General features: G+C 35.0%; 2 protein-coding genes and 1 non-coding gene across 4 annotated transcripts; all 3 read right to left on the bottom strand.

Annotated features, from left to right (window-relative positions):
- Positions 1-990: 990 nt before the first annotated feature.
- Positions 991-7,518, bottom strand: LOC100782117 (guanine nucleotide-binding protein subunit beta-2). 2 transcript variants are annotated; one of them, XM_006581059.4, is made up of 8 exons: positions 7,379-7,518; positions 6,303-7,225; positions 6,034-6,208; positions 5,842-5,936; positions 3,947-4,371; positions 3,227-3,584; positions 1,873-1,986; positions 991-1,283 (listed from the first exon to the last, which is right to left on the bottom strand). In XM_006581059.4, exons 3-8 carry the CDS (start codon positions 6,137-6,139, stop codon positions 1,248-1,250), a joined length of 1,134 nt encoding a protein of 377 aa, XP_006581122.1. In that variant the 5' UTR covers positions 6,140-6,208; positions 6,303-7,225; positions 7,379-7,518; the 3' UTR covers positions 991-1,247. The 2 variants fall into 2 exon arrangements, with proteins under 2 accessions (XP_006581122.1, XP_040872154.1); XM_041016220.1 differs by having other exon boundaries at positions 6,034-7,225.
- TRNAE-UUC (transfer RNA glutamic acid (anticodon UUC)) lies at positions 7,408-7,479 on the bottom strand. Its single transcript has one exon. It is a non-coding gene; the product is annotated as a tRNA-Glu (tRNA).
- Positions 7,519-8,976: 1,458 nt separating the features above from the next.
- Positions 8,977-12,790, bottom strand: LOC100778892 (glucan endo-1,3-beta-D-glucosidase). The gene is made up of 5 exons (XM_014777190.3): positions 12,544-12,790; positions 11,681-12,345; positions 10,013-10,339; positions 9,662-9,935; positions 8,977-9,204 (listed from the first exon to the last, which is right to left on the bottom strand). Exons 1-5 carry the CDS (start codon positions 12,617-12,619, stop codon positions 9,167-9,169), a joined length of 1,380 nt encoding a protein of 459 aa, XP_014632676.1. The 5' UTR covers positions 12,620-12,790; the 3' UTR covers positions 8,977-9,166.
- Between the last annotated feature and the right edge of the window lie 1,954 nt (positions 12,791-14,744).

The raw sequence follows: 14,744 nt of genomic DNA, 5'->3' as shown, positions 1-14,744 counted from the left end.
CAAATAATTAAATAAGTAAAACTATTTACAATTTTTTTAAAAAAATGAAAGCATAACAAAAGAAAACAAATAAATGAAAAATTCTAAAAGAAAAAACTTTAAAGGTAAAAAACTTGCAACTAAGTTAAAAAAAACTTACAACTTCAATCTCGTAAGATTAAAAAAAAAAACATATACAACTTTAAAATCGTAAATAAAAAAAATTAAACTGAAGTAGTAAAAAATTTTGCAACTTCAATTAAAATAAGTAAAAAAAATAATAAGTCATAACAAATGTTACGACTTCTAACTCAAAAGTTGTAACACTTGTTATGACTTATTGTATTTTCTTTTCGGTAATAATTTAAAATTGACCTCCAAATGAAAAAAAAAAATACACCCTTTTTGTAAAAGTCCCACGTGTGAAACATGGGCATGCAACATTATAATGAAACTTGTGTCTCTAGAGAGAAAAAATCTAGAAAAGCAATTACAAGTTTGAAATGGGAGATATAAAAAACACACACAAGGCATAATCCAAAGAGACTTATCTATGTTTAGGACAAAATTAATAAGAAAAACATAATCAATTTCAAAATTCGGAAGTTTTGGCTTCATCGAGTACACCCCATAATATATAAGAAAAAGAAAAGAATTAAACAATGAACTGAATCGTCGCTCTCATCCTGTTGCATTATATTTTATCTTCATTTTTACAAACTAAACAGTGAAATAACTTCACCTTCCACTTCATTCCACTTTTTACCACTCATCCAAATATCCTAGACCGCCAAAAAAAAAAAAAAACTCCACAACAAGATTCAATAATGTAATTCTCATTCTCATGAATAAATATTTCAAGCAAAATGTATCGTCTCGTTTATTTTATTGAAGTTATTTATATGGTTATGAACATTATTTAACTCCATTTGTCTGTCACTGCGGTTTGAGGCAGGTGAAGTAGGTTGGTCTTACCAAGTTGTAATGTCTTGGAACAAAATTGAGGTGACAAAAGTAAACAGTCCTTCATTTTGGTATCAAAGCGATGAGTACAATGGAAAAAACTAGCAGCTCACATACAGGGACCAATAGGTACGGGGATAAACTAACCGCCCCACTAAATCCATTTTTAAAGGCTATATATAGCCTTTGGCTTCCAATTTTTCTTCACATTCACCATCGAAAGCGTCGCTATTGGGCTGTAGTGAACCGCAATACAATGAAAGGAGAGGCTTAGACAAAGGTGGTAAAAAAAAATACTTGATGGCTCAAACCACCCTCCTATACCCTCCAAATGCCCATATCTGCAAAGCAAATAATTATGTCAAACTAACACCTACATTTTCCAAGTGATTAAAGATAAAAGGCACACGGGACCCATGAATTCAACCAGTAACTTCCACATAAACTAATACTCGAGTCGAGGATCCAGTTGATACAATATCCACTGATTATCAATGCCAGTGTCAAGACAATATTAGTAAAAGAAAAAGTTTCATCAACATCGCTAATTAAGCAGCCAATACCAGTGGCTAAATGATAAGGAACACGGGATGATGAAAAATGTGATTCCAGCACCAGAAAATGGTCTTGCTCAAGGATTTTACCATTGCCTAAGAATAATCCTAAAGCAATCAAGTTTTGAACTTCAACTCAATACATGTTTTCTGTAAGCTCTTATATGATATGTCAATTTATTGCATTTTCTGGCTTAAATCCTAATTCTTTTTTCTGACATTAAAAATAAGTGAAAGCTTGTAAGCAAAGAAGACAAATATAATTATCCAAGCAAACTTTAAAGAACATGAAAAATATCAACCAACATAGAAGCTAACTTCCAATGTCACACACATAACCCATAAACTTCTAAATCAGGCCAAAATGCATGCTCACCTTTATGTTTGTATCCCAACTTCCTGTACACAAGGCACTTCCATCAGCTGACAAACCTAAACAGCTGATCCTGTCCTCGTGAGTGTTTTGAAGAGATCCTAAATTCAAGACCACCTGCGATAAAACAAAGAAATAGGTATTGTTAGTCATAGTGCATGTTTGGATATAATCACAAAAGTTGCAATAGATACAAGTACATGAGCAAGTACAAATTAATGAGGCAAGCAAAAGCAACATCTAAAAAGACATTTGTTTTTTGTCAGTTTTCTCTCCTTTTCTTTGAGTGTGTGTGTGTGCACGCATGCATGAGTGTCAACTGCTGGAAGTCAAAGATTTTATATAGTGCCACTCTGCACAACTTAATCTAAGTTGGAACTCTTTTTCAACTTCCTTTGCCTTGCCTTTTTCCAAAATAAGAAAAACCTCAATCAATCACTTCAAAATATTCATATTGACTCTTTTTACTGGCCCACAAAGCAAGGTCATGTATTAGGTAATGTCTTTAGACAAAGAACCCAAACCTCTCAAAACCAGAAGATCCAATATGCTGACATTCATAATAACTAGACCTAATTGAGTTACCTATAAAACAAAAAACACAACACCCAATTCAAGGAGCCAATTATGTGACATCTACCACAGTTCTTAGACATAGTAACATGTAAAGGAAAATAACTGCTCTATACCCCCAAGGCATTGATTTTAAAAGAAGCCTAAATTAATAATTTGGTCTTTATTTACATATGGCGCCATTTTTGCTTTGATCAAATAAGAAACTGGCCTGTAAATGTTTTTAAATGTAAGAACAAAACCATATTGTTTTTTTTTAATAAAGGAACTAAAACAAGAAATGGTGTTATATGAAATTATTAATTTAACCAAATAAGAATTTCATAAAGTTACATGCACCAATTTTTACACAAGATAAAACAACTTTTAAACCTATCATGATTTTGCAAAGTAGAGTACACCCACAATCACAATTTCTACACAAAATCACCACACGCTGAAATGTTGAAAATCTATTGAACAAGAAACAAAGTGAAACAAAACCTGATCCCCATATTATATGTAAAGTAAAACCAAATTAACCAATATATTATTAGGAATTAAAGACGGTGTTTCAGTGTTTTGTAAATTTGTTCCCCCATACAAGGTGATTCCTCACTACCATAAACAACATTTACCTATTTCTTTTATTATGTAAGTGAAATAATTCACACTAAAGATAAGCAATTGTTATGAAGTATATGTTTTGTTAAAAAGCTAAGCTGGATTTAACCAAGGTACCAGGCTGTGAGCAGAAAGAAAGCACCCTATTCTTGTTTTACATTACAATAAAGCACCAGTTTACCTTTGCCAACAAAGTGTCCCAAACATAGCAATCACCATTTGTATATCCAGCAAAAAGAAGTCTTCCAGATATGGAGAATGCAATGGAGGTCACATGTGCAGCTTCATTGTCACCATGTTGCTGATGATATACTTGTAGTTGGTGGCCGGTCCTAATGTCAAACAATCGGCAAGTTCCATCATCTGAGCCAGTTCCAAATCTATTTCCATCAGGAAAGAATTTGACAGTATTAACATCCCCCCGGTGCCCATGAAATGTCCGCACTGCTCGGCTTGCCACACGAGTGTCCCACAATCGGGCAGTTGAATCACAAGAACCAGATACAAACATTCTAGAGTTGGATCCATTAATGGAAATGCTGAGGGTGGGAAAAGCAAAAATATATTTCTTAGAAAATAATTAACACCAAACAAATAATATTCAACTGAATCATGTTTTAGATAACACTGCAATTAAACCAACTTGAAGTGCACATCATCCAACAGATTATGCTCTAAATTTGACACAGCATTTTTTGACAATGCAGTGTGTTGACTGCCATTTAGATTTCATAATCTTATTAGTGTGTGTGCAGATTTTAGGAAACAGTTTAAACATTTATGCTGCTGCTTTGCATCTTGAAGCTGAAGGGATCATTCAGTTGCAAATAAGCTGTAACTGTTACAGAAATGAAAAACAACAAATATTGGCTCAAATTAATCCAGTAATCTCCTATCATACCTAAGAACATCTGCAGTATGTCCAGACTGAAATTCACCACCAAAAACAGATGTTCTAAAGCCAGTAGTAATATCCCATAAAACACATGTCTGATCACCAGAACCAGTAACCAAGTGAGTATCTTCGTCTGGAACATACTGACAAGAGGAAACATAACCTTTATGTCCACTAAGCATCTGTGAAACGGCTAGATTCCCATCCCTGTCGGCGGGGGAATTAAGATTAAAAATGGAGCAAACACTGTCAAGGCCCCCACATGCAACGGATTGACCAGTTGGGGAGAAAGCACAGGTCATGACCCACGCACAGGGAAGCTTTATGGCATGAGTTTTCTGGCTTGTTAGAGCATTCCACACTATTAATCGCCCATCTTGGGATGCACTAACAATTCGATTCTTTTCTGAAGTCCAATCCAATGAGTACACCTGCAAATTCAAATGAATACATAGTAATTAATACTGCTTCTCCATGTTAACCTGGAGCGAAGAAGCAAGTGGAGAAGTAAATGATTCTTTGATCAGACTTAATGAGTCCAATAACCGACAGTTATTATTTTCTATTTAAAATTCTAACTATTTTACCCTCTTAATATTATAGTTACCAAGTTAGATGGCTGTGCTTTATAGTTGATTTTTAACAGTTGTCAACAAGGTGCTTGTTTCTTGCCCGTATGGAAAACGGTACACCTATATTGCCAATGCATGCCTCAACTGGCATGAGATGCTAATTCCCCCTTCTGGGATAAATTATTAGGTAGTCCAAGACCACCACCTGTCCAAGTCCCCACCAATATCTTCGTGACAAATGCTTAAGTTTTTCAATTTACTAGGAATAAAGAATAACACTTAACTATATGTCACATGGAGATTAATAGGGAACATGGCAATCCAGGTTCACTTGATAATTTCTCCCCTTTTGGTGCTTGGCCACGCCGCTTTGAACGCTACTTTTGCTTCTTTTTACTACACTTCTCTCCCTTGGTTTCTACAAAATTTATTGGCAAGCACATGGCAGTGGATGTGGTGTAAACATACAATGCAAAATTTATTGAGTTGCATTAAAGACCAAGACATAATAACCAATGCATTAATTCACTCTGAGCAGCAAATGTTGGCGCAGGGGCTAGTCCCCCACAATGTGATAAACCAAGCTCTGAATCCTGGCAAGGAGAGGTGTTCATATTTAGTGTCTAACAATGCCTTGAACCAAATTGTCTCCGAAAAAAGATTCCTGGAAACATTGGCGTATGGCTTTGCTTATAGTAACAAAACAACAATGTTTTTTACCCTTATATCATTTATAACTGTACCCTACAGGATTTGGGCCGAGTTATTGCCAATCTTCTAGGCCGACCTAGTTGGGGACCAAGGGAGAGGGTGTGGTTGCACTAGATACCCGCACAATGCAAGTAACTGCTTGCTCCTCGGCTTATAGTGGGTTTGGATGTCTCCTAGAATTAATTCTAACCCCCAAAATCAATGTGAAAAATTGAAAAAGTTGAAGCAACTATTTGTTGCCTATGAAGCACGGACACCTTTCTTGTTCGGGGTGTAGGACACGTTTCCGTCACAGACACACCTTGACACTTTGTTTGACACTTGCCTGACACTTCTTATTAAGTGTCTAATTTAAAAATTATTTTTGTTGGCTTGAACGCTAAAGTTGTCACCTTTACGCAACCCATACCCGTGTCCTAGATTTTAGACATTAGCCGTGTTGAAGTGTCTGTGTTTCATAGTTTGTTGCTTTGGCCTTGAATTAAAAGCTAACCCAATTTTAATAATCGCTGACCTATTTCATTTTGAACTCCTAATGCTTTGAAGGAACGCGAATGGATTGATAAGGTAACCATAGAAAATGGGGCAGGCATTAGAACTGGGAAAGAATAAGAATACCTTTCCCGTATGACCCTGGAGCGCTCTACAACAAACGAGATCGGTGGGACCAAAGGTGACAGGGGCTCTACCTTGAGACCTCGCGTAACCAGCAACTATATAATATAACAACACAAACACAAAGAGCGTGAGTTCAGAGAGATCTAAGAGCAAAAAAAGTAATCGAAAATTGAACAAGTTCAGGGGACTCACTATCTGTATCGAGCAATGATAGACGCCTCTCCTTCAAGCGCTCCCTCAAACTGTTGATGGTTTCCGTCGCCGCCAAGTGACGCTCCTTCAGCTCCGTAACGGACATCTTTATGTTAGGTCTTCCTCTTCTTCAATTAACAATAATAAGGATGATCCTCTACATGTTTATGTTCCCCTGCATGCAGCACGCTCTATAATTTAACTCATAAATTCAAATAACAAGACCAAGAAGAAGAACAAGAATTGCTACTGTGTGTGAGAAACAGTACATGGCACTGTTATTGGTTACTGATGCCGCCGGGCCCACTTTTCCGTCTCTCACTGCATATCATTTAGGAAAAAATATTTTTTTAACATCTAAAAAACAACATCACCTTGTTTACAGAACGAAAAAATATTTAATTTTTATATATTACTAATAGAAAATTTATTAAATAAAACTGTATGTGTCTTCGAAACTAATATTGTAATAGAACTAAAAAAAAAAGATAAATTTAGAAATTCGTTTTTTAACATGTCAATTTTGAACCCCCCTGTGAAAAAGTATTAATTCCATCCCTGCCTGCACAAGATATGCAAGAACGCCTTAGGTGATCAAACCGCAGCAGTACACATTATTAAGATGACAACTTGACATTGCTTGATTTCAAATCTTCCTCTGATCAGAGGTTGTTGGTTGGACGATTTTGTTTCATCTTCGGCTGTACTCATAATAATTAAGTTTCCAAAAGGTTTTTTCTTTAGCTAGATCGACCTTCATAACCACAACGTAGTCTGTCCTAGCCTGCAGAATCTGGATCATGAGCTTTCCGTATGCATCTTCACTCCCATTACTATAAATGAAAGCATTATTAAACTGAATTTTGCCGTAGCTAATTAAGGAACTCGTGAGTGTTTCTTTTTCTAGCTTTGGCATAGCAAATCACGAAACTCATGCAGTTTGAGGGTCCAGTAAATAATGATCCTTTGTTATCTGGGTCATATATATTTGATCTTATCAGTGTCATTAATTTGAACAAGAACAAGATTGCTAGAATCTTGTATTATTCAAATCTTCAGCTTCGTTCGGATCAGAATCTGGCATTTTTATCTTCTGTACCTCCACCATGACCCTTCAACAGAATCAATGTTACTCATCTTGCTTGCATTGCATCAATTGAGATCCTAATGGACATCTAGTAGTACTGCATATCTGCAATAAAGTATCAGAGACTCTTGCGAGTTGTAACCATCAACAAAAGAAGAAGCACCCTCATAGTCATGTTTGGTGTATGGACGGTTAGCAGCATATATTTAAAAAATAGAAAAATAGTTTTTATATTTTAACCAATGATTGAGAAAATACCTGAATGAAGGAAAACAAAAATTTAAAACTTCCGTTGCCGGGAATCGAACCCGGGTCTCCTGGGTGAAAGCCAGATATCCTAACCGCTGGACGACAACGGATCATTGAATAGTTGGTGGCCGATATAATTGAAAATACTGCAAAGCAATCAATATCATCAAGCTCCCTTTGAGTTTTAGCTTCTAAAATCTCTTGTCACAACATCACCGAGATTCGTTCCAATAGATTACACCACAATTTGCCAATTTCTCATAAGGAATGTTGTCATTACACCACAATCTTTGCAAGAAACCTCAATATATATACACGCACGTACAGCATCTATATAAAATCATAATTAAATGTATTAAAAAATAAATATCTGTTTAGGAGAAAATTTTATTATATTCCAAAATTAAAGCACTGTTGAAAATTTTAACAATAACCAACTGTTATATTAACATGACTTATCGTTAATAGTAATAATGAATGAAACACAGCCTTTTTATATTTCTATTATCTAACTTTCACTGGCTAACGAATAACTAGTTAAAGTCTGCTGATCAAAAAACAAAAACAAAAACAAAAACTAGTTAATGTCCAAGCATAGCGGTGATATATATATATATATATATATATATATTTTTTTTTTTAATAAAAGGGGGAAAACCCCAATATATATAGCGTGATATCTAATGCTTCTTCAATCCTCACGATTATCCTAAAAAGGTACTTGTCTCACGTTTATTTTTTTATTTTTATTTTTGTGAATACGAAAATAAGAATATTAATTTCTATGTTTATTAGAAATTTATGAAAATATATTTAAATAATATTTTATTCTAAAAAAAAGGCACATTATCATGTCTTTACAGTTTTTATTTCTATAAGAGAAGGTAGAAAAGTTAGATTCTTATATATTGAAAATATTTTTATTGAATAAAAATCCTAATACACACTCATTACCTGATTACCAAATACTCACTATTCAACTTACCTTTGTGTATTTACTACCACAACAAAGTAGTGTCAATTTTTTTCCTATAGCGGGCTTTTTCGTAATTTTTTTGAAAAAATTACAAAAATGAGTAGATTTCTAATAAATTATGAAAATGAATAAATTGTGTTTTAAAATATAATTTTTAATATTTTTATTTAAAATATTAGAAATTTTATTTTCAAGCACGACTTACCTATTTTTCATAATTTATTTAAAATCTATTCATTTCAATAAAAAAAGATTAAAAAAATTCTATTATTGAGAATGAAAGATTATTTTGAAATAAACTCCCTCTAATAATGAAAGATTGAGGTAATTTCTATACAAGTATTAACTCTGGTAATCTTACTATTTTTTTTAAACACTGAAAAAAAAAAAACTCTTCAAAAGAGGTTTCCTGGCAACCCCAGATACTATTTAAAACTATTTGCAGTTTAAATCTTGCTCAATAAAGAGAAAACGTCTCATTGGACATCCTAATCGAAATTATTAAGTCCCATTCTGTGCCCCAGAGGCCCACACTATACCTACACCCTAGCATGAGCATAATCGCATTTGGAACTATATGGCCGAAAGAATTTTTAACATTTAAAAAATGGGAGGGGTTGGAATCGTAAAATAAAAGAAAACAAATGTGGATTGCCACACAACGAGAATCGGAATGCCTCTACAGTTAAAGCTATATAAAATCGAAAGCCTATATATAACTAAAAAGAGGGCAAAGTATAAGCCCTTATTCATTAATTTAATTCTAAATACACCTCTATCCACAAAACTTATTAGTTAACATCAAGCCGAAGCCTCTGTTTTCAGGTGCTCCCACCAGTGTAAATGCAAGCATTGTAACCTACCAAGAGGAGTAGAAATCGAGTTAGACAACCGAAAGAATATATGATAGGAACTTATAACATCATCATCTCCTTGCCATGCCATCGATTAGAAACCAGAACAACGGCCATAAAGCACAAAGTTAAATGCCTATATATATATAATTCAATTTCCACCAAACAAACGCCACCTAAAATATCAAAAGCTATATGGTCTTTTGATATAGACCATTATATAAAAAGTAAAGTTTTGCCAGATGGATTTTGGTAACTTAAAGCATCACACGTTTTTGCCAGCAAAGACAATGTTATCTTTTCTCCCGATTCTATTCCCATCAAAGAAGAATAGTACGGTCGGTTGCTTATAAATGTATATCCAGTTGCACTTCTAATGGGTAGTTTTTTTCATTTTGGATTAAGCCTAAAATGATTAACATTAAAAATAAAAGAATAAGGGTTAGCAACGCATTTGCTTACTTGGATTTTGGGATGTGAGTGTTGCTGATTGAGAGAAATCACAGTTCCATTGATTTTTGCCAGAAGTTTGATAGTAGAGATTCATGGCAAATGCAGCATGGGATGCTATTGTGTTAGGCTCAAAACAAGAGCCTCCTGGCTGAATTGGCCCGCAATCTATACCTTGGCTACAGGCGTAGTCAATGTTGGCCTGCAACTGAGCATCAGAAACTCCAGCTTTCGCTACACACCATCCAGCAGTGTTTGGTGCTGGAGTTACCGGAGTTGTTGGAGTCTGTCATATGTTACCAAAAACATCATTATAAAATCTCACGAACCTCTTAAGACAGACGACATCAACACTTTTCTCACCTGCTGGCTAGACTTGGTTAATCCAACATCGTACAACACGGTGCGATCAGTTTTGAACATACCAAATGCACGTTCAGATCCTGGGCCTGGTTTTAGATCCTCATCATAGAGTGCAAAAATGTAAGTGTCCACAGACTTCCCAGGCATCAAAGGTGTCCCAACCAATGATCTAAGATGAGCAATCAGGTTCCCGTTATAGGCCTTTGCATTTTCAACACTTGGTCCCACTTCGTTACTGTCGCCACGTGAGGGCCATCCAGTCTCAGCAACCACAATCTCCACGTCCTGGAACCCCATGGCACTCAAAGCAGAATGTACAGCATCAACCTGCTCATGCATTCAAACCCAAATACTATTAAAGGGTTTCCGTTTTTATTTTATTAGCAGCATAATGTGTGCACCTACCAAATTTTGAACTATTAGCAATTGGACCTAGTGGTAGGAGTTACTCCCAGACATTAAAAAAATTTCTTCCTTTTTATTCCATGAGATACAAGAAAAAACAAGGGTTTACCAACCAATCTACCATATTCACTCCCTCACTGTGCCCGATTTTCTTTATCTACTATGCCCAACAATTATTGAAACTTTGGAAGGACTTGGTTTTGTGACCACATTATGCGTAGCCAGCCTGTCGTCTCCAATCAAAGTTAGTGAGGGTATGCACTATTATTACTCAACTACACACAGATAATAAGAATGAATCCACTCTTATTTTGAGTTATGACACCAGGGTAAGGCCAATCCAGAATCCTCCTCAATTTTCTCTTTGCTCTTATACATATAAACTCATACATATTCAGTCCTATTTACGCAAATCTATCATTCACAATTGTACACAATCTTACGCATTAGCAACTGCGTCTACTTTCGAGTTTAACACGGAAAGTTCAAGTAAAGTCATCTAAACTCAAACGAAACATGTTGCATGATAAAATAATAAGTGTTTAAAAGTTAATAAAATTACTATATTTAACAATAACAATTTGTGATCGGATAATAATATTAAATTCATCAAATAATTTAAATATTTTGAATACCAGTTGTATAAAGTATAACCAACATTACACTCTCATTGCAACCGCAGGGACAAAATTTAAATAGTTAAAGGAACTATTAAGTCATGCATGTAGCCCAATCAAATGAGTTTCAATTTGAAAGCAATGACCGTCATCGTATTATATTGATCATCACTACAGTACTAAGAGGAAAAAACAAGCTGAGCAAAAAGATCACGTACTTCATTGCATAAATGCCCAGGTTTTAACTTCAAGATCAAGCCGTAACTTCAAGAGTCAAGATTCAACATCTTTGTTCAGGACCAGGTTTTACTAATTGTTTAAAGATCAAGCCCTAACAAAATCAAATTCTCCCATCATCCATACATTTTAACATTAATTTATGTACTCATAACGGTTTAACCTTTAAATCTTTTTATAAATGTGAAGGCTGAAAGACAAGATTAGCAATGTATTGGTTAGATTGAAGAACAAGATTTAAAATCATGAATATATACATCATATCTAAGGGCGAACACTGTAGCCACGTGGATGGAATATAGAAAGTAGAAAACAGAGGATGATTGTCTAGTCGACTCGAACGTCAACATGTGTCATTAAAAAAAAAAAAATATTAAAACCCAAGACACTGAAAAACAGTACTACTGACCTGAGCATCGAACATGTTCGTGTAAAGCTTCCCGTTGCCTGAGTCGACCCGGCCCGAGTTGGGCTGGAAGAGGCAAAACGCCAGCGTCTCGGATCTTGGGTCGCTCTGGTAAGCGAAGAACGGGTACGGGTTGATCGTGAACGGCGATTTGTTGTCCTTCAGAAGCGCCAGCAGCTGTTTCAGCGTGTCTTGCAGCGCCGGGTTGAACAACCCGGACGACGGCGGGTCCGACTGAGTCAACACGGCCATCGAGTGCACCGTCGAGACCCTGATCTTGCCACCGAGCGAGGCCGCGCCGAGGGCATTTTGGACATTTCGCATCGCCGGGACGAGCTGAGACAGTAGACCCTGGTCGGCTAAGGTCAAAATCTCGTTTCCGACGGTGATGAGAGTGATGTTGCTCGCCGGGTAGTAGGGCAAGACGTTCGCGTTCACCCACTGAGTGGCCGCGTTGGGATCGGCGGCGAGACTCGGAATGTCGCCGTTGGCGGCGCCGATGACGATTCCGATGCCGGAATTGGCGAGGGCCTTGATGATGGCGGGATCGGCACCGTAGAGACGGACTTTTCCGATGGTTGTGGATTTGAGGAGGTTGGCCGTGTCCTCCGGCGCCGGAAGGTTGTCGGCGACCTGGCCGTAGTTTACTCCGATGAAAGATTGCGACTCTGCAAGAACAAGAACCCAAGAAGTTAATAATCAAAGATTAAAAAGAAATTGAGAAGGAGAGAGAGAAACAGTTATAGTTTCGGTTTTCCGAGAAAAGTAACATAGCTTTTTGTTGAAAGCAAGAGAGAAAAAATAAAAAGGTAGTAACAGTGACAGTAACAGTAACAGTGAAGGTTAGAAAAACAGAGGTAACTAACCAGCGAGGGAGAGGGAGATGAGCAATAGAGAAAGGGAGAGGAGAATTGAAGAATTGGAAGGTGTAGTAATAGCCATTGCTTGCTTAATCTTCGAGTGTAGAATAGATGATTCCTTCTCTCGTATAAAAGGAGATGATGATGCAGAACCGACAAAATAAAATAAAAAAAGATTAGATGATGCAGTAGAACTAAGTTGTAACGGTAGAAACACATTAGCTGGATGCTGGATCTAATATTGTTTCGGTTTTAAATTCCAACCACAAAAAGTGGTATGGCCGCGTACATGTTGTCCTTGTCGACTCCTCAGTTTCGCCCATTGGTGTGCTTATGATAATACCCTTTCATGCCTTCAATGTTCATAAAGTTAACGACCCCATTCAAAAGGTTCAACCCAACATTTGTGGAAAAAGCTGTTTTAGAAATTTCTTACTCAATACAATTCTACTTTTTTATTTTTGGGTATTTTGATGTGAGAGAAAGGATCGCTAACCTTGAAAATACTTTGTAATTGTTTTCTTGATTGAGATTTCAAGACTACGGATGTCTTGGACAAAAATGGTGACTTGCAAAATGTATCATATATAAGACTCGAGTCATTAACTATAATTGGGGTATATAATTGTTTCGGAATATGTTTATTAAGGTCGGAGGTTACCTACTCAAGATCATTAAAAATGCATTCTATCTTATTTTATGGCATAGCATATGTTAGATAGGAAACCAAAGCAATGGAAAAAAATAAAAATAAAAGAATATTAGGTATAATAAGAGTAGAATCTTATGAGGAGTACATGTTATTTACCCAGAAATTTTATCTTACAATATTGATAATTTGTAGCAACATAGGATTCAAAGTCTTTATAATGTAATACTATCCTGTTTATAATGTAATATTATCCTGTTTTAATGTAGTAATAGGATTCAAATCAACCTAAGAAGTTTTACTTGCAAAATAATAGATTATACATATTTTATATTTAGACTTTTATTGTACTGTGCCATTTGTAGTGGATTTAAACCTCTTTCATTAGGTTTTAATATTTTTAGTTTTATATTTGAGCCTTTAGCTTGGAAATCTTTAGGTCTATAGCATAATAAAACAAATGTTGATTTTGTAATTAGTTTGAACTCATTTTGGAATTAAGTTTTGAGGTTTTATGAGAGAAAACTCTCTAGGTTCTTAGAACCTACTGTTGGGTTTTATGTTTGAATTTTTTTAATTTAAAATGACAATTTTCATCTCAAATTATCAATTCATCCAAATTGTGGCATTGTTTTATCATTAAATGTATTTTTCAATGGAAAATTAAACATAACAGGAACAACTCCATTACTTGCTTTTTAATTACGTAACCTTTTATAGAGAAAAATATCATATCACCAATTGAAGTGTGATCTAACAGTCACAGTTGAAAACCAGTTGCAATGGGCCAGTTGAAATCAGCCCATTGTGTATGGTTTGCTATAGAAAGGTGGTGGCAACTTTATTTATTATTTCAACTTGAACAGTATTTCTTTGATTTTGCAACATCGAAATTGCTAAACAATACCATCTTTTATTTTACGAAATATGCAAGCTAGAATGGTGTATTTTTGTTTTTATTCAATTTCTTTGTTTATTATTTATTTTATTAATTAATCAATAAAAAATACCATCATGAATTTAATTGTCTTATCCAAAAAAATAACACTATGAACTTATGTACATTCGTATTTAAATTTTTCTACTAAATAACATACCATGATTTTTATTTTAACGGAAAAGTTTCAATTTCCAAAATTTAGCTAAGTAAACTTATCATATTTTTTTAATATATTATATATATACTTTTCTATATTTTTTCTCTTAAAAATAAAAAGGAAAAGAGTTAATAATTTTAAAAAATGAAATAAAAATAAATACTAATGTAATGAGTTTACTATCATTTAAAAATTATTCCATTAATCTTAAAATAAGGAGTTACTTAATACTAATATAAAATGAAAACACACACTTTTGTTTGTAAATTATTTGATACACAAATTCGAAATACATTGATAGATTGAAACAACTGTTGACTTTTGTGATAATATGCTGTATGCTGTATGCTGTATGCTGTATGCAGAGGTCTGTTCTTTGGACTTGTTTTTACGGAAGCAAATACTAATGCAGATGCCATTGTGAATCTAAAGTACCAACTCACCTTTGTTGCCCCTCCTTG

The sequence above is a fragment of the Glycine max genome, chromosome 6, assembly GCF_000004515.6.
Source record: "Glycine max cultivar Williams 82 chromosome 6, Glycine_max_v4.0, whole genome shotgun sequence".
Taxonomy (NCBI): domain Eukaryota; kingdom Viridiplantae; phylum Streptophyta; class Magnoliopsida; order Fabales; family Fabaceae; genus Glycine; species Glycine max.
This window is presented reverse-complemented; position numbering and strand designations above follow the sequence as displayed.

Coding starts and splice junctions, on each gene's coding strand:
- LOC100782117 (XM_041016220.1), bottom strand. CDS start 6,139: ATGTCCGTTACGGAGCTGAAGGAGCGTCACTTGGCGGCGACGGAAACC. Junction 4,372..5,841: donor TCCAGGGTCATACGGGAAAG/GTATTCTTATTC, acceptor TTGAATTTGCAG/GTGTACTCATTGGATTGGAC. Junction 1,284..1,872: donor GTTGGGATACAAACATAAAG/GTGAGCATGCAT, acceptor TTTGCTTTGCAG/ATATGGGCATTTGGAGGGTA.
- LOC100778892 (XM_014777190.3), bottom strand. CDS start 12,619: ATGGCTATTACTACACCTTCCAATTCTTCAATTCTCCTCTCCCTTTCT. Junction 12,346..12,543: donor CATCTCCCTCTCCCTCGCTG/GTTAGTTACCTC, acceptor TTGTTCTTGCAG/AGTCGCAATCTTTCATCGGA. Junction 9,936..10,012: donor TAACCAAGTCTAGCCAGCAG/GTGAGAAAAGTG, acceptor AACATATGACAG/ACTCCAACAACTCCGGTAAC.